The 20,302-nt window shown below is 36.2% G+C and overlaps 1 protein-coding gene across 3 annotated transcripts in view; it reads right to left on the bottom strand.

The window, feature by feature from the left end:
- The window catches only part of LOC114047178 (rab GTPase-activating protein 1), a 218,109-nt gene that overhangs the window by 98,180 nt on the left and 99,627 nt on the right, over positions 1–20,302 (bottom strand). For all 3 annotated transcript variants that reach the window (XM_027867975.1, XM_027867977.1, XM_027867976.1), the window contains exons 12-13: positions 19,558–19,651; positions 15,215–15,365 (exon numbers count right to left, since the gene is read on the bottom strand). In XM_027867975.1, coding sequence (XP_027723776.1) covers positions 15,215–15,365; positions 19,558–19,651 — 245 coding nt within the window. The remainder of the gene's footprint in view (positions 1–15,214; positions 15,366–19,557; positions 19,652–20,302) is intronic.

Here is a 20,302-nt window from a genome sequence, read left to right as displayed (position 1 = left end):
TACTTGAAATAATTAACAATTTTGGCAAAGTTGCAGGACATAAAATAAACCTATATAAATCATCATCATTTCTATATATTGCCAACAAAGCTCAGCAACAAGAGACAGAAAGAGAAATTCCATTTAAAATAATTGTAGACTTTATGATTTAGACATAAAGGGTGATACTATAAGCAAATTAGGAAAGCAAAGAATAGTTTATTTTTCAGATCTATGGAGAATGGAAGAATTTATGACCAAACAAGGGACAGAACATTATGAAATGCAAAATGGATAATATTGATTACATTAAATTAAAAAGGTTTTGCACAAACAAAGCCAATGCAACCAAGATTAGAAGGGAAGAGGAAAGCTGGAAAACAATTTTTACAGTGTCTCTGATAAAGGCCTCAATTCATATATATATATACATCATATATATATATCATATATATACACACACACACACACACATATATAATATATGTATATATTTGACTGAGAACTGAGAAATGAGTCAAATTTATAAGAATACAAGTCATTCCCCAATCAATAAATGGTCAAAGGAGATGAACAGGCAGTTTTCAGAGGAAGAAATTAGTTATCGATAGTCATATGAAAAAATGCTCTAAATCACTATTGATTAGAGAAATGCAAATGAAAAGAAGTCTGAGGTACCACATCACACCTATCAGTTTGGTTAACATGACAAAACAGGAAAATGATAAATGTTGGAGAAGATATGGGAAAATTGGCACACTAATAAACTGTTGGTAGAGTTGTGAATTGATCCCACCATTCTGGAGAGCAATTTGGAACTATGCCCAAAGGGTTATAAAATTGTGCATACCCTTTGATTCAGCAATACTACTTCTAGGTCTGTATTCCTAAGAGATCATAAAAAAAGGGGGAAAAGGACCCACATACACAAAAATATTTATAGCAGCTCTTTTTGTGGTACCAAAGAAATGGAAATGGAGGAGATGCCCAACAACTGGGGAATGGCTGAACAAGTTGTGGTATATGAATGTAATGGAATACTATTATTCCATAAGAAATGATGAACAGGCGGATTTCAGAAAAACCTGGAAAGACTTACATGAACTGATGCTGACTGAAGTGAGCAGAACCAGGAGAACATTGTATACAGTAACAGCAACGTTGTGCAGTGACCAACTTTGATAGGCTTAGCTCTTCTCAACAATACAATGATCTAAGACAATTCCAAAAAGACTAAAGATGGAAACTGCTATCCACATCCAGAGAAAGAACTATGGAGTCTGAATGCAGACTGAAGCATATTATTTATTCTTTTTTTTTCTTTCTTACAGTTTTTCCCTTTGGTTCCGATTCTTCTTTACAACATGACTAATGTGGAAATATGTTTAATATGATTATACATGTATAGCCTATATCAGATTACATGTTGTCTTGGAGAGGGGGAAGGGAGGAGGGGGAAAATTTAGAACTCAAAATCTTATAGAAGTGAATGTTGAAAACTAACAAAAAAAAAACAGCAGGGATTATATAAAAAAAAATAATTATAGACAATAAAAATACTTGGGAGGCTACTTGCCAAGACAAAACCAGGAACTATATGAATACGATTACAAAATACTTTTCATGCAGATAAAGTCAGATCTAAACAACTGGAAAAATGTCAATTGCTCATGGGTAGCCAGAGCCAATGTATTAAAAATTACAATTTTACCTAATTTATTTATTCAGTGCCATACTAAACTACCAAAAAACTATTTTGTATAGCTAAAAAAATTTATCTGAAAGAATAAAAAGGTCAAGAATATTAAGGGAATTAATAAAAAAATGCAAAGGAAGGTGGCCTAGCCATACTAGATCTCAAACTACATTCTAAAGTGGCAATCATCAAAACTATTTGGTACTAGATGAGAAATAGAGTGGTGAATCAGTGGAATAAATTAGGTTCACAGGACACAGAAGTAAATGCCCACAGTTATCTAGTGTTTCATAAATCTAAAGACCCCACCTTCTGGCATAAGACCTCACTATTTGAAAAAAAACTGCTAGGAAAACAATAAGGCAGAAATTAGGTGCTGACCAATATCTTACACTTTATACTAAGATAAAGTCAAAATGGATACACTATTGTTGTTTGTCCTTTGTTCTCGAAGAGGACCATGACATCAGGAAGGTGATGCCATCACTTGCAAGTGAATTGGATTTAAGTGAGGGAGGGCTGTGCAAAGTCACCAACCTCACTTTCTCCTCTGGAGCCATCTGGGTCCAGTGGCATGATATAGATCAGGACGATTGGAGATGTTCCCGGAGCAGTACCATGGCCTTTTTAAGCTAAGGTCTTTCCCAGGCCATGATTTAGACATAAAAGGTGATACCCTATGCAAATTAGGAGAGCAAGGAATAGTTTATCTGTCAGATCTATGGAAAAGGGAAGAATTTTTGACCAAACAAGATAGAGAGCATTATGGGAAATAAAATGGATAATTTTGATTATATTAAATTAAATAGATTTTGCATAAAACCAATGCAACCAAGATTAGAAGAAAAACAGAAAGCTGAAAAACAATTCTTACAGCAAGTACCTCTGATGAAGGCCTCATATCTCAAATATATGAAGAACTGAGTCAAATTTATAAGAATACACATCATTTCCCAATAGATAAAATGGTAGAAGGATACGAATGGGCATTTTTCAGATGAAGATTTCAAAGCTACCTATAATCATATGTTAAAAATGTTCTAAGTCACTATTGATTAGAGAAATGAAAATTAAAACAACTCTAAGGTATCACCTCACACCTATTAGATTGGCCAATATGACAGAAAAGGAAAACGATAAATGTAGGAGAAAAAATGGGAAATTTGGCACACTAATGCACTAGTGGTGGAGTTGTGACCTGAACAGCTATTCTGGAGAGAAATTTGGAACTATGCCTAAAGAGCAACCAAACTGTGCTTACCATTTGACCTAGCAATACCACTACTAGGTCTGTAACCCAAAGAGATCATAAAAAAGGGAAAAGGACCTACATGTACAAAAATATTTATAGCAGCTCTTTTTGTGGTAGTAAAGAATCGGAAATTGAGAGGATAGTCATCACTTGGGGAATGGCTGAACAAGTTGTGGTACATGATTGTGACGGAATATTATTGTGCTACAAGAAGTGAGAAGCAGGATGATTTTTTAAGAAACCCTGGAAAGACTTACATGAACTGATGCAAAATGAAGTGAGCAGAACAAAAACACTGTACACAGTAACAACAATATTGTGTGATGATCAACTATGAATAACTTAGCTGTTCGCAGCAATACAATGATCCAAGACAATTCCAAAGGAATTCATAATGGAAAATGCTATACACATCCAGAGAAAGAAGTGGTGTGGTCTGAATGCAGATTGAATCATACTATTTTGACTTTATTTGTGTGTGTGTGTGTTTTTCTTTTGGTCTGTTTCTTCTTTCACAACATGACTAATATGAAATAGGTTTAAGTGATTACACAGATATAACCTATATCAAATTGCTTACCATTTTAGGGAGGGGGGAAGGAGAAAATTTGGAACTCAAAATTTAAAAAAATGAATGTTAAGAATTGTCTTTACACGTAATTGGAAAAAATAAAATACTATTAAAGTTAAAAACAAAAATAAAAACGCCCCACTAGCAATCTATCATCCTATATCTTTCTTTCCCTTCTTGGCTGAAGTCCCTGAGAATCTTTCTATTCCAGGTATCTCTGTTCCCTTGCTTCTCACTTTCTTCTAAACACTCAGCAGTCTGGCTTCCAACCTCATTATTCAATTAAAACTGGTCTCCCTAGTCACCAAGGATTTTCACCAGTGATTTTTTAATTGCCAAATCTAATAACCTTTTCTCAATCCTCATTTTTCTTGATCTCCCTGCAGACTTTGACACTGTTGATCACTCTTTCCTCCTGCGTACTCTCTCCTCCTCTAGATTTTTTGGGGGGACTATTCTTTCCTCATTTTTCATATTTCCTGGTTATCCTTATATCTGTCTGACAGCTCCTTCTCAGTTTCCTTTGCTGGATCTTCAACCAAGTCACACTCCCTAATCATGACACTCCCCGAGGTTCTGTTCTGGGCCCTCATAATCTCTCTCCTGGGCTCTTGTCCCACATTACCAACTGCCTTTTTGGAATTTCCTATTATATGTTCCATATGCAACTCAAAAATCAACATAGCCAAAACACAACTTACCACCTTTCTGCTCCAAACCCTCCCACTTCCCAACTTTCCTATTGTTGTTGAGGGTGTCACACTATTTTTGTCACTCAGGCTTGCAACTTTGGTATCATTCTTGACTCCTTACTCTTACTCACCCTATATATCCAATCTATTATAAAATTTTGTCATTTTTACTTTCACAACACATCATATATATGTATGTGTGTATGTATATGTGTGTGTGTGTATATATATGTGTGTGTATATATATATATGTATACACACATGTATATTCCCATTCCTCCACTCACCAACTACCACCCTTGAATAGGTCCTCATCACTTTTCACCTGGACTACAATTACTTTATAATTGGTTTCCCTGGCTCAAGTCTCTCTCTGGTTTGACTTCATCCTCCAATCAGCTGCCAAAGTGATTTTCTTAAAGTGTAGGTCTGAGAATATTACTCTCCTACTCAAACTCTAGTGACTCCCTATTACCTCCAGTATCAAATATAATCTACCCTGATTTTCTTACTAAGTCTTTTCTACGTTTCCAGACTTCTTATACTTAATGCCCTCCACACATTGTACAGTCCAGTAACACTGGCCTATTCGTGCACATGAAATTCCATCTCCCAACTCTGTGCTTCCTTCATACCTGGAGTACACTCTTTTCTTAGTCCAGACTCTTAGGTCTTCTGGCTTCCTTCAAGACTCATCTCAAACCTCATCTTCTATAGGAAGTCTTTTCCATTCATTCCCTCCTTATTATCCCCACCTCTGCTGCTAGTTCTCTCCCACAGAGATTACCTTCCATTTACATTTTGTATGTCTTCTTACACCTTAAACTTCTCCATGTACCTTGTGATCCAGTGAAACTGTCCCTCTTGCTGTTCCTTGAAAAAGATTTTTATCTCCTAACTGCAGGCATTGTCACTGGCTGTCCCTCATGCCTGGAATGCTTTCTCTCTTCATGTCCAACTCCTAGATTCCCTGGCTTCCTTCAAGTCCCAGCAAAAAGCCAACCTTTTACAGGAAGCCTTTCCTGATCCCTCTTAATTCTAGTGTCTTCCCCCTTTGTTCATTATTTCCAATTTAGACTGTATATAATTTGTACATAGTTAAGGTCTCTCTGAAGAACTTTGGTATTGATTGTGAGACATGGAAAGACACTGGCACAGGATTATCCAGCATGGCGTTCCCACATCAAAGAAGGCACTGTGCTCCATGAGCAAAACAGAATTGCAGTAACTTAAGAGAAATGTGAGATGTGCACAGAGACCTCTCCTTCCCAAACAACGGTCATATGGACTATTTGTACCTCACCTGTGGTATAGCCTTCCAAGCTCGTATTGGTATGATCAGCCAGAGTCAGACATACTGTACATTGACCCTGATGGTGTGATGTTATTTTGGTTCTCTTTGAGCATGAAAGACAAACAACAATAATTGTTTGCATGTTGACTCCTCCATTAGTGAGCAGGTACTATATTTTCACGTTTCTTTATATCCTTAGCACTTACACAGTGCCAGGCATATAGGAGTTTAATAAATATTTACTAAGTGATTGTATGTACATATTAAATGCATGTTGTCATTTCCATTAGAATGTAAAATCCTTGAGGGCAGGGGCTGCTTTTTCTTTGCTTTAGCACAGTGATTAGCACATAGGAAATAAATATTTGATGACTGAGTTTTGCAACAATAATCTACATATGCTTTTCCTTTAAACTAATGCCGATGCTTCTTTCCCTTCTTTGTAGAGGAGGATATAGATGTGCAATATTGTACACAGTCAGTTTTGGTTGATGGGTTTGCTGATTTTTGCTGAATTGCTTTTAAAATTTTTATTCTGGAGGAGTTAGAGAAATATATTTGAAAATGAAGGTGATGTAAAAACAATATTTAAAATATATTTCTACCAGGCCAAAAAAAATGAAGGATATAATATACAACCAACCTACTTTCCTTAAAACAGAAAGATGGACTTAGAAAGTCACATTCAGAAGTCTCAGAGATTTGGAAACAGTCTTTAAAAAACACTTACTTTCAAGCTTTGGTTCTTCATTTTAGAATAAAAGAATCTCAGATGTAGAATAGACTGTGGAGGACATCTGGTTCAATCCTTACCTGAATTATAAGCATCTTCTTTCTCTCTCTCTGTGTATATATATATATGTACATACATACACACACACATATATATATGTATATCTTGATAAATTCTTTTCTATGACATCATGAAAGTTCTGAGACATCCTTTGGTTCTACTTTCTGATTCAAACGTGGATGTTTGTTAATTGCAGTTATTTTTTCACATGAACATCTCATTTCAAGCAAGAAAGGATCTTAGAGATCATCTAATTTCAAGCTGGAAAGGAGTGTGGAGATCATATATTTCAACCCCATAATTTTAAAGTGAAGGAAACTGAAGCCTCAAGAAGTTGAATGACTTGCCCATAGTCATACAAGATATGAACTAAGGTCTTATGATACTAAGAAGTCTTATGATACTAAGTTCAGTGATTTCTATACTACATTACCTGTCACAATTACTCAAACACTATAAAATTGCAACATAGGATAAGTTAGATTTAATAAAAATAAAATTTAATAGGAAAAAGGTAAGGAAGAAGGAGAAAATGAGAGGGAAAAGAAAAAAGATTCACAAACGTATATCTTATCACCTTCCCAGTAAAGAGTACTAGAGTACCTGTAGTAAAGGTAAAAAAGTAGAGGAATATCTAGTTTTTCTTCTTTTAAGTTCTTGAAATTGTTTTCTGAATGTAGTGACTGCTCACGAGAGTTTGAACTGGAGGTTTACAATAACTAAATCCTTTGATTCCAAACCCTCTGCTTTTTCTACCATCCCACACTGATGCCAGGCTTTTTATATATATGATTTCAGATTTCCAGAGATCACGAAGGACAAAATTGTGGTATCTTAAGAATTGGGGAAAAAACCCTAATAATTAGAAATTTCCTAACAATTAAGGTTCAAGTCAAGAGAAGAGGCATTTATTAAATACTTACTACATGTCAGGTACCATGCTAAGCACTGGAGATACATAGAAAAACAGAAGCGATCCCTGCTTTCAAGGAGCTCATAATCCAATGGGGAAGACAACACATAAACAACTATGTACAAACAAGATACATATAGGATAATCACAGAGGACAGGCACTAGCAGAGAGGAGGTCAAGGAGGGGTATTAACTGAGAATTAAAGAAAGCCAGGAGGCAGAGATGAGGGAGAGAATTCCAGGCATGAAGGACAGCCAGTGGAAACACACAGAGCCTGAAGATGGATTGTCTTGTTTGAGGAAAAACAAGGAGGCCAATATCATGGAATGCAGAGTATATAGAGGGAAATAAGAAGACTGGAAAGATAGGAAGGGGCTAGGTGTTCTGAAAGGCTTTAATAGCCAAAGAGAGGATTTTATATTTGATCCTGCAGGTAATAGGAGCCCACTGGAGTTTGCTGAATAGGATGGTGACATTATCAGACTTGCACTTTATGAAGATCACTTGGACTGTAGTGGGGAGAGTCTTAAGACAGAGCAACCAACCAGAAAGCTATTGTAAGAACAGTCCAGGGATAAGGTGATAAGGTCCTTCATAAGGTGGTGGCAGTGTCAGAGGAGACAAGGAGACATATGTAAGCAGTATTACAAAAGTAAAATTGACAGAACTTAGCAACTGATTGTATATATGGGCGTGTGTGTGTGTGTGTGTGTGTGAAGGGGAAAGGGAAGAGTCAAGGATGATATCTAGGTTGTGGGCCTGGGTGATTGGGAAGATGGAGGTGCCCTCAGTAGTGATAGAGAAGTTAGCAAGAGGGGAGGGCTTAGGGGAAAACATAATGAGCTCAGTTTTGGAGACTAAATTTGGGGTACCTAAGGGGATATTCAGTTTGAGATTTCTAATAAACAGAAAACTGAAGATGTGAGGCTGGAGGTCAGGGGTGAGGTCAGGGCTGGATAAGCAGTTCTGAGAATCACTGGCAGACAGATGAGCTGATGAGATCAAGAGAAACAGTTAATGGCCATGACCTGGATAAAACTCCAGCAAAGGAAACTGGGAAGAAACAGTCAAATAAGTGGAAGGAGATTCATGGGACAGCAGTGTCAAGAAAACCAAGAAACAGAGCATCAAGAAGAAAAGAGTGATAAACAGTGGTCAAAAAGGATGAAGCTGGGGAGGATTCTGAGAAGATGGCAGAGTAAATCAGAAAACTTTCGGAGTAGGTCAGAAAACTTTCAGCTCTCCAAATTTTCTCCACAAAAAAAAAAAGACAGAACATTGCCTCAGAGTGAACTTAGAGCAGCAGAAATAAATAGGAGCTGGTGTAAAGCAGTTGTCCTCCTAAGACAATTTGAGAAGATCCTAGGAAAGGCTCAAATCTCCTCAGAGTTGGCCTGAGTGAAGTGCAAATACCTCTAGGGCGACTCCATTGAATCAACCATCAACAAGACCTGGGGGTAGCTGGATTGGAGATAGCCTCAGCCTCAGGAATTTTCACCTCATGGAGAGTGTGTGGGTCTGACAGCTGAGTAGGAGAAGAATGAAGAATCTTCCACTGTGGAGGGACACCAAGCACAGCTGCACTGAACTGACACAGTCCCAGGTTGTGGCTGCAGGGGAGAAAGAACTAGTAGGAACAGCACTGGGTTAAGTACTGTAGCAGAGGGATGGGGACCCGGTTGGCTGTGGGCACTTGCAGGAGAGCAGAGTCCCTGGGTTCAGTTCCAGGGCACAAAGGACAGCTGTAGTCTGCAGTCACCAGAGTGACCACAGGGAGTAAGATTATTTGTGGGATAGTGTGGCTGGGGGGCCCTAGCCGTGGCTTAGGGATGGAAAGGAGTACCAAGATTGGTCCCCAGGATAGAGCTCAGAAAATAACAGTAAAAAAGACTTGAGGGTTGGGGCATCATTCCCCATACCTTGAGACTAGAACTTGATTATAATAATAGCTGCTAAAAACAAAATAAAACAAAATAAAAATAAAAAATGAGTCAGCAAAGGAGAAAGAACTTAACTGTAGATAGCTACTATAGTGACAGAGAAGACCTGGGTTCATTTTCAGAGGAAGATAGCGGGACTTAAAAAGCCGTTCCTTTTTTAAATGAGAAACGTCAAATGGTCCCAGGCCCCAAAAGGATTCTTGGAAGTACTTAAAATGGATTTTTAAAATCAAATAAGAGAGATTGAAGAAAAATTAGGAAAAAAAAGAGCAATTCAAGAAAATCAAGGAAATTATAAAAGAAAGTAAACCAACTAGAAACAGAGAATCAAAAACTTAAGGAAGAAAAGAAGTCCTTGAAAACTAGAACGAGGCAAGGGAAATCTAATGACATTATAAGACATCAAGAAATTAAAGAAAATCAAAAGAATGAAAAAAATAGAAGAGAATGTGAAACATTTCATCAGAAAAACAGCTGATCTGAAGAACAGATTAAGGAGACACAATATAAAAATAGTTGAACTACCTGAAAGTTACAATTTAAAAAAAAATGACTCTTGATACAATATTACAAGGAATTATAAAGGAAAATTCTAGAAAAAGAAGGCAAAGTAGGAATAGAAAAAATCCACCAATCACCACCTGAAAGAGATCCCAGGAGGAAAACTTATAGGAATACCACAGCCAAGTTTCAAAGCTCCCAGGTTAAGGAGAAAATATTGTAAGCAACAAGAAAAAGACGATTTAAATGTTGTGGCGCTTGTGTAATCTTGTGGATTACACAAGAACTAGAAGCTACTATATTGAAGGATCATATGGGTCTTGGAATATTGTATTTCAGAGAGCAAAAGAGTTAGAGTTACAACCAAGGGTAACTTACTCAGCAAAGTTAAGTATAATTCTGAATAAAAAAAAAAAGACAACAACAAAAAACAAAAGGACACTTAACAAACTGAAAGACTTTTAGATTTTTGTGACAAAAACCCCAGAACTTAATGGGAAATTCAACATATAAGATCCAGGAGAAACATAAGGTAAACATTAAAGACCAATTATAAGGCACTCAATAAGGTCAAATTGTTTACTTTTTAAATGTGAAAATGTTATCAGTATTTATGACTTTCATCATTATTTGAACAGCTTGAAAGAAAGGCTTGGGCTGAGCTATGTATGATGGGGTGATTCTAAAAAAATAAAATTGTAAGGAGAGATTAAAAAGGAGCAATTATCTCATACAAATGAGGCATGAAAAGAAGAAATTGATACAAAAGAAGTAAGTGGAGGAGAGGGTGGGTAGTGCTGTAACCTTACTCTCCTCAGAAACAGGTTAAAGAGGGAACAACATATATATCAAGAAGGGTAAAAAAGTTTTCTAAATTTGGAAAGAAAAAAGAGCGCGAGGGGATAGGGTAGGGGAAAAAGATAAAGGTGGGATAAAGATAGAGGGGTACGTAGGTTAAAAATAGGAGGGAAAGGTAAAGGGTAGAATTAGAGGAGTGAGGAAGGATAGGGTAAATAGGGTGAGAAGGATAGTGAGGAAAAACAGGAAGGAGTGAAATACACAACAGGTGATTATAATTTAGAATGTGAATGGGATAAATTTATACATAAAAATGGATAGCGGATTAAAAATCTGAATTCAACAGTATAGCACTTTTAGGAAACACAATAAAAATGACAGATACACACAAAGATAAAATAAAAGGCTGGAGTAGAATTTATTATGTAAAAAAAGTAGGAATAGTAATGATCTCAGACATAGTGAAAGTTAAAATATATTTAATTAAAAGAGAAAAATAGGGAAACTATATTATGTGTCACCAATATTATTCAATATTGTTTTGGACCATTTAAAATAACTAGACAGCATAACATACCTGAGAAAATAACTGCCAAAATAGATACAGCAAATACATGAACATAAACACAAATAAAAGTAGATTTAAATAATTGGATTAATATTTATTGTTCATGGGTAGTGGATATATAAAGCCAATATAATAAAAATGGCTTAACCTAATATATTTATTCAATTCCATCCCAATTAAATTACTAAAAATTATTTTACTAAGTTAGAAAAAATAATAACAAAGTTCATTTGGAAGAACAGAATGTCAGGAACTTCAAAGAAACTAGGGGAAAAAGATATAAAGGAAGATTTGGCAATATCAGACCTTAAACTATATTATATGGCAGGAGCATTGTGAAGTGTAAAATGGATAATTTCAATAATTTTAAATTAAAATTTTCTTGTATAAATAAAACCAATGTAGCCAAGAATAGAAGAAATGCAGAAAATTGGGAAAAAAAACTTTCATAGACAATCTCTCAGAAATGATATGATTATGTTGGAATACTACTGTGGTGTAGGAAATGATGAACTGGACGATTTAGAAAAACATGGAAAGACTTGGAACTATGAAGGAAGATGCTATCCACCTTCAGACAAACAGATGACAGGTGAAAATAAACATCGTATGCTCTTACATATATGTATGAGTATATATGCATATATATGCATGTTAATAAGTATCTATATGTAACTATATGTATATTTATACACACACACATATATCTGTGTTTAATTGTAGCCTTTTCTAGGGCAGGGAGGAAAAAAAAATAAAGTAAAAAGTGTACAATAGAGAGCAAAAGAAAACCTAGAAGGAAGCAAAGAAAAGCTATGTAGCTCGGAAAACAATGTGTAGTGTTTATTATATAGGTTTTCTTGAAATGGAAATATATTGTTTTATATTGAATTCTCTCTTATGTTCTGCTGTGTACATTGAAATGTTCTTTTTTGTCTTTTCTCATGCAGAATAGTCTGCCTTGCAAGATTTCTCTGTTTAAGGCTGACTTCATAAAAACCTGGAAAGACTTGTATGGTCTGATGCTGACTGAAGTGAGCAGAACCAAGAGAACGTTGTACACAGTAACAGCCACGTTGTGCAATGACTAACATTGATAAACTTAACCCTTCCCAGCAATACAAGGATCTAAGACATCTCCAGAGGCCTCGTGATGGAAAATGTTACCCACATCCAAAGAAAGAACTATGGAAGTTGAATTGCTATTTTTTGTTCTTCTGTTGAGTTTTGTTTCCTCTTTCTGATGGTTCCTCCTATTGGTTTTAATTTTTACTTACAACACCATCAATGTGAAAATATGTTTAACAGGAATGTAAATGTATAGCCTATATCAGATTGTGTGCCATCCTGGGGAGGGTGATGGGGAGGAAGGGGGAGAAAATTTTTAAACTCAAAAGCATATAGAAGTGATTACTGATAAATCAAAATAAATTAATATAAAAAAGAAAAAAAGGATTTCTTTGTTTAGAGGTCTCCAAGCCCTAAAATCTTATTATTCTAGTACAGTACCTGCACAAAGATGAAACATAAGCACTGATGAATGTTTTTACAATCAGAGTTAAAAATGCTTAATAAATCTGGCTTTGGCAACAGCACTGGAGGCTGAAAGTATTATCTATGAGTTCACAAGCAAATAAAAATGTTGCCCAAAGCACTTATGATAAACTTGGCAGAAACCAAAAACCAAAGTTTCCACTTAATATACCTTAGTAGTATTTTCCCTTTCCTTCCAGTAGTTTCCGTCCAGTACAACAATGGCAAGTCCTATTTATTGTGAATGGTGAGGGGATAGAATTTTTTGGTTAAATGAATATGCTCATTCCTGGGTCACATGATTTTGAGCTGATATGTATGTTAAGAAATCACCTAGGCGTAGCTGGGTGGCACAGTGGATAGAGCACCGGCCCTGAAGTCAGGAGGACCTGAGTTCAAATCTGGCCTCAGACCAAACATTTGACACCTACTAGCTGTGTGACCCTGGGCAAATCACTTAACCTCGATTGCCTAAGGGAAAAAAAGAAAAAGAGAGAGAGAGAGGGAGATCACCTAGTTCATTGAAAACTACCATTCACAGATTTCCAATTTTCAGTCAATTAGAATTCAATGAGCTATGCAATCCTAAAAAAAAGTATTAGATATAAATTTCTTGTTCTATTATAATTTTGAAGTCATTTTCATATTTCATGGTCATTAATAATCATTCTGGAGTATAACAGATGTCATCCTTGACTCTTCACTCTCCCCTATACCTTCTCCCCTATATCTAATCAGTTGCCAAGTTCTCCACTATAATCCATCCTCTACTCAGCTGTCAAACTATTCTTCATAAAGTACAAGTATGACCATGTCACCATCCTATTCAGCGAACTCCAGTGGGCTCCTATTACCTGCAGGATCAAATATAAAATCCTCTCTTTGGCTTTTAAAACCTTTCAGAACCTAGCCCCTTCTTATCTTTCCAGTCTTCTTATTCCCCTCTACGTACTCTGCATTCCAGTGATATTGGCCTCCTTGTTTTTCCTCAAACAAGACAATCCATCTCCAGGCTCCATGTGTTTTCACTGGCCATCCTTCATGCCTGGAATTCTCTTCCTCATCTCTGCCTCCTGGCTTCCTTTAATTCTCAGTTAAAACCCCACCTTTTGTAAGAAGCCTTTCCTGACCCCCCCTCTGCTAGTGCTTCTCCTCTGTGATTATCTCCAGTGTATCCTGTACACGTCTTGTTTGTACATAATTGTTTATGTTTTGTCTACCCCATTGGATTGTGAGCTCCTTGAAAGCAGGGATCAGTTCTGCCTTTCTACGTATCCCTAGTGCTTAGCGTGGTAACTGACATATAGTAGGAACTTAATAAATACTTGTTGATTTGATTTTCATGCAGAGGCCATTTGTCACCTATTTAGGCAAGCCATTTTACTTTTGGACATCTTTAATTTGTAGCAAGTTTTTATCAACATCAAGTCTAAATTAACTTTATTGCAACTTCTACCAATTGTACATGGTACTGCCCTCTGTGGCCAGACAATCCCTCTTCCACATGACAACCTTTCAAATATTTGAACACAACTACCACCTCTCCCTTTGAGGATTCTTTTCTCCAGGTCAAACATTTCAAGTTCTTTCAGCCAATACTCATATATCTTGAAACTCAATGCCTTTCACCATCCTAGCTGTCTTCTCTTGGAAGCTTAATTCTCCATCTTATCAATGTTCTTGTGACACTCTGGTGCCCAGAACTAAATATAATACTCCAAATGAGGTTGAACAAAAGCAATGTACAGTGGGATGATCACTTCCCTGTATCTGGAAACTATACTCGTCCTAATATAGCCCAAGACTGCATTAGTTTTTATGACTACCACAGTACACTGATGACTTGTACTAAACCCCTAGATAATTTTTAATAGAGCTGTGGTTTATTTATGCTTCTCACATCTTATATTTGTTCAACTGGTTTTTCTGCACCCAAGAGCAAGATTTTATATTTAATCCCTAATGAATTCCATCTTATTTGATTAATTCCAATGCTCTAGCCTGTATGTGTTTGCTATCTCTCCTAGTTTTCTGATACTGAAAATTTGAAGAGCATACCATCTATTCCTTTATCTAAATTACTGATAAAAATGTTAAACAGCAGAGACCCAAGTACATTTCTCTGGGGTACTCCATTGGACATCTTCCATACTGACCATTAAGAACTATTCTTTGAGTTTGGCTACACAACTAATTCTCAATTTATGACTGTATTATCATCTAAATTATCTCTACAACGATAGCATGAAAATCCTCTTACATGTAATTTACTCCAATTCCCTCAACATATGGATGAGGGAACTGAGGCTAACAGAAGTGATTTGCCCTAGATCACATAAGCTAGTTAGTGGCAGAGAGGCAGAATTCAAACCTAAGTCTCCCGACTTCTTATTCAGTGTTCTTTCCACGAGACCACCATTGCCTCTAAGACATCACATCATTAAGATGTGAAGAAATAAAAGCCAATTCTTCATGATAGATGGCCTTTATTATAAACCAATGCTGTTCCCTCCCCTCTTTCAATAGTTTCAAAGTTGTAGGTGATGGGGTGAGAGAGGGATACACAGGAGGATTGGACAATTTCTTTTATTACACTGCAAAACATAAATGCCACTGCAGGTATAGTTTGCATTATAGATGAATAGAAAAAGAAAAATACATAAAACATTTTATAAAATCACTTTACCTTTGTGATGAGGAGTCGATACTTCTCAACTAGGTGGTCATTGTTGTGGCATCCTGCAAGGAGCTGCCATACTTCCCCTCGAAGAGCCTCAGGGACACCACTTCTTACTAAGGATGATAACTGCTTTGGTCTCACACTCAGGTTTAGATGCCTGAAAATGAAGCCATAGCTCATGATTGGGGACTCAAAGTGCAAAAAAGGAAGTTAGGCAATACGCAACATAGAACAGAGTTACAAGTATAGAAAAAAAAAATGTATTACTGTGAGAATTTAGATTTATTACAAAAGGCTTTAAGAAAGACCACTCATGCCAAAATTCCACAGATGTCCAAACAAAACTTTAAATGATTTTCATAAAGTTTGTTAATCTATTTAGCATAAAATACATAAGCAAGGTTACCAAGAAATACTTCCACAAACAAAAGAGGCCAAAGCTAGAATTATTTCAAAGCCCAATGAAACAATATAGTTCAGCTGATAAGAAGTTTAACTGGAAGCTGATCTACATTATCTCTATCTGACACACAATTAAGTATATGACTAGGTGCCAAACATTTAAGTTACTGCTTCAATATCCAAATAAAATTTACAAAGGATTTTGTGAATACAATTATACAATTCCTGAATATAGTCAAACACTAAAAAGCAGTTATCCACAGTCAAGCTTTCAATAACATCTTACTGTGAATAAGAAGAGCAAATATTAACAGAATATCTATCCACAAAGCAACCTAGAGACAAAAGTAGTTACCTCAGCTTGAACACAACTACAGAGCAATGAAAACCTTGGAAGTCATCAACGTGAAGCACAAATCTACCATCAACCTCTGTTTTCAAAGATATCTAGCGTGATGATCATGCTTTAAGAAACACTGAGCACATAAACATGGCTCTAGATAAACTTCTTTGCTATCATTTTCCAGCATTTGGTTGTCTGTACCAGAGCTTTAGCACTACTGCAATAAACATTATTTTTGTTTATATAAAAAAATCATTTAAAAGTAAAAAAATTGGAAAGTACAAGTGATTGTAATAACTTATTTTATTTTATTTTGCTTTTTTGGTGAGGCAATTGGGGTTAAGTGACTTGCCCAAGGTCACACTGCTAGTAAGTGTCAAGTGTCTGAGGCCAGATTTGAACTCAGGTCCTCCTGACTCCAAGACCGGAGTTCTATCCACTGTGCCACGCAACTGCCCCAATAACTTAGTTTATATTTATAAAATAAACTTCTAGGATTCTCTTATCAAATACAGAGGACATTTAATGAATGTTTGCTAAGTGAATGCATGTTGTTTACCTTATTTTTCAGATCTACAGAGTACTTTATATGTGAACTTGTGTAATGTATTTATCATATAATATAGTGTAGTTATCTTTGTTGGTGTCCCCCCCTCACTAGTTTGTAAATTCCTTAAGAGCAGGGATTATGCCTTATCAATGAAGCTTTGTATCTCCCCTGAGTTGGTACAATTCTATGCATGCAACAGGTGCTTAATAAATATCTGCTGACTGCATTGTCATGGTACCTACTTACCTGAACATAATTTGGTTTTAATACATTCTCTCAATGTCTCTCTCTCTTTATTTCTTTCTTTGTACATTATATTTAAATTAGAAGGTAATGTGGTACAGTGGGAAAAGCACTAGACTGGAAAGTTAAGAGACCTGGCCTGAAGCTCCTCCTCTATTATAACCTTACACAAATAATTTCATTTCTTTGGATCCTCATTTTGCTCCTCTATACAGTAACAGGATCAGAACAGGTAATCTTTAAGGTCCTTCCAGCTCTGACCTTCTACAATTCTCTATCTCTCTTTATAGGGATACATATGAAAATGACATTTAAAATTGTGTATAATTTTTCTCGGCTGTTTACTTCAATTGTGCTCAATTATTTTTAACAGCTTTGCACAGACAGAATAACATACTGACTTTGTAGCTAGCTGATTATGATACTGTTTATCATAAACAGATTTAGCAGAATGGGAAAATGGTGTGCCACATTTGTAATGATGAGCTAATTAAGGTTATGAGTTCCTCGTCATTAGAAGTAGTCAGGCAGTGACTGGATTTGTCAGGAATAATACAATGGGGATTTATGGTTCAGGTAAGCATTGAGCTGGACTTCGGCAGTCCCTGCCAGATCTAAGAGTCTATAGGGGCAACTGCCACTTGACTTGACTTTTGTCTTGCCACTAGATTCCAATGACTGGAGGAGACAGTGAGGCTGATGATTGTGCAGCTCTGCCTCACTTAAATCCAATTCACAAGTAAGTCAAGACATCACTCTCATAATGTCATTGGTCCTCTTTGAGAACAGAGGGCAAACAACAAACAAGAAAAGTGCAGGATTCGGTTCCTTAGGTTAGAAATAATAATGAAAATAAAAATAACTTATTAATAGCATTTTATGGTACTTTGAGGTTTGCAAAGTACTTTACAAATATTATCTCATTTTATCCTCACAATGACCATGAGAGGTAGATGCTATTAACTGAGGTAGTTAAATGACTTGCCCAGGGTCACATAGCTAGTCTGTTGCAAGATATGAACTCAGGTCTTGTTGACTCTGGGATCAGTGTATCAATGACTACAAAGAGGTTTGCTCACAAAAATCTTTTGAGGTAGGTTGAGGAAAATATCTCCTCTATGTTACAGTTGAGGAAACGGATGATCAGAGAGGAAAAATGACTTACCCAGTCACATGGATGGTGAATACAGCTTTTCTGACTCTAGCACACTTTTCATTATAAAATAGTGCCTCACTAAAATCTGATCAGAGATTTACATGCTACAAACTACAGCTCAGTGATTTTAAATATCTTATTAGGTGAACATCACAAGACTAAATTTGACTTTTAAGACAATTTCAAGATAGGAAATATTTTCATATTGTCCAGCATTAGCCCCCTGACACTTCAAAATCTACTCTGAAAACAGAATTTTAACATGAATGTTTTGTCTCCTGGTAAAGCAGGAAGATCAAAATACATGAAACTATTTTGTTCATCAGAGAGTTGGTACGTGGGGAAGGAGGAAGAGATTTTTAAAGTCTGACTTCAGCTTTCTATCATTGGAGACAAACAGTGCCCCACGCTACACATATTGGGTGCTTAGTGAAAAGACTGATGAATGAAATCTGTTAAAAAACCAAATCTGCAAGGGAACAAACCAAAGCTTCTCTCTGACATTTCTCAGTATACCCTGGAAAGGAACATTTTATTGAAAATGTAAAGTATCATGAGTATTCAAAGCAGATGCTACCAATTTGTAGTTCTAGCCTCCAAGGGCACAGATTACCTATTTTAAATCCTAGATATTGTTCAGCAAAAAATAAAGCCAAATGCTCCTAAGTTCCACCTTCCAGGAAAAATCATACCGGAAAGGAAGGGGCTTGTCAAGAACTATTTTTTCCCCCAGGTCAGCTGTTTTTTTTCCAATGAGCTTTGCACAATTTCTTCTATTTTGTTATTCTTTTGATTTTGTTTTACTGCTTCCTGATGTCTTGTGGAGTCATTAGCTTCTACTTGATCGATTCTAATGTTTAAGTATTTATATTCTTTAGGGAGCTTTTGTATCTTTTTTTTTTTTTTTTGGAGGGGGCGAGGCAATTGGTATGAAGTTACTTGCCCAGAGTCACACAGCTAGTAAGTGTTATGTGTCTGAGGCTGGATCTGAACTCAGGTCCTCCTGACTCTAGGGCCAGTGCTCTATCCACTGAGCCACCTAGAGGCCCCTTGTTAAGAACTTATGTGACAAGTCTAAGAACTAGACAGAGGGGAATCAAGAAGAGTTCAAATAACTGTTCTTTCCCCTCTACAAAACGTGTATATCTTCTAAAAGTAACTAGATAAAAATATATATTATAATCTCATCATTTTGACTAGTACCATCCTTTCTCATAATATTAAGAGAGAGCTGAAGGAAATATAATTCTTTTAGAATAAGTCTGACTGCCAAGGGCAGTGTTTCCTAAACTTGCTTGCAGACCCTTTTATGTCCCTTCTCATCAATTTAGCTGAAAGGAAATACAGATTAATGATTTTTTAGGGCCAGAAGAACCCTAAGATATCATCCAATCCAGGCCCATTATTTTACTAATGAAGAAAATGAGACTCAGAGGTTAAGTGATTTGTCTGAGGCCATGTAGCCAGGAAGCACTAGAAATAAGATTTCAATTCAGATCTCCTGATCTGAAGTCCGGTGTTTTTACACTACACCTAGTTGCTTCTGACTAGGCTCAACTATTCATTCCAAGACTGAATTACTCTGCTAAGGTAAGCATCAAAGTATACAAAATAAATTTTGGGAAGAAAATGGAGGTTGTTATTATACGACTCACCATCTTGACAGCAGTTCTCCCCAAGTTTCGAGAATTTTTTCTGCACATTCTTTGGATACATCCCCTGATCCACTCAAGAGAGGTTCATCATTATCTTTAACAAACAGAGCATAAAGACAGTGTGACAAAAGGGCTCATGTTAAGTAGAAAAATGAGCTAGGTACTAATTGAGCTGCTTGGTTCTTATTACAAACTTATGGGTTCTGATGAGCAATAATATTTGCAATAAATATGACTTATGGCCCTGCACATACCCATCTTTGTGTGTGTCTAAATATTCTCTACTGGGGGTTGGAGGGAGAGAGTGGAGTTGTGGGAGAGACATGAGATGTATGGGGAGGCTACTTTTAAAAAGTTCAGTATTTTCTCCTATTAAATAGGTAAAAATACAAGATCAAAATGGTACTGAGTTAAATCCTATATCTAAATTATGTCTTCTGATTAACTTTAGGATAATGTATATGTGGTCACATTTAAAGTTAGACAAGTCAATGCAATATAATAGCAATAATTACCATTAATATATTGCTTGAAGGGTTCCAAAGTGCTTTATAAATATTATCTCATTTTATCCTCACAACAGCACTATGGAATAGGTGTTATTACTGTCCTCATTTTATAGATGAGGAACCTGAAGTAAAGAGAGATATTGTGGCTTGGCTGGGGACACACAGCTGTTAGGTGTCTGAAGCCAGATCTGAAATCAGGTCCTTCTGAACCTTTGCCTCAGTTCTCTTATTTGTAA

This window comes from Vombatus ursinus, unplaced genomic scaffold, assembly GCF_900497805.2.
Source record: "Vombatus ursinus unplaced genomic scaffold, bare-nosed wombat genome assembly UNPS02014786.1, whole genome shotgun sequence".
Lineage (NCBI taxonomy): Eukaryota > Metazoa > Chordata > Mammalia > Diprotodontia > Vombatidae > Vombatus > Vombatus ursinus.
The sequence above is the reverse complement of the archived record's forward strand: the minus strand, read 5'-3'. Positions and strand labels throughout refer to the sequence as shown.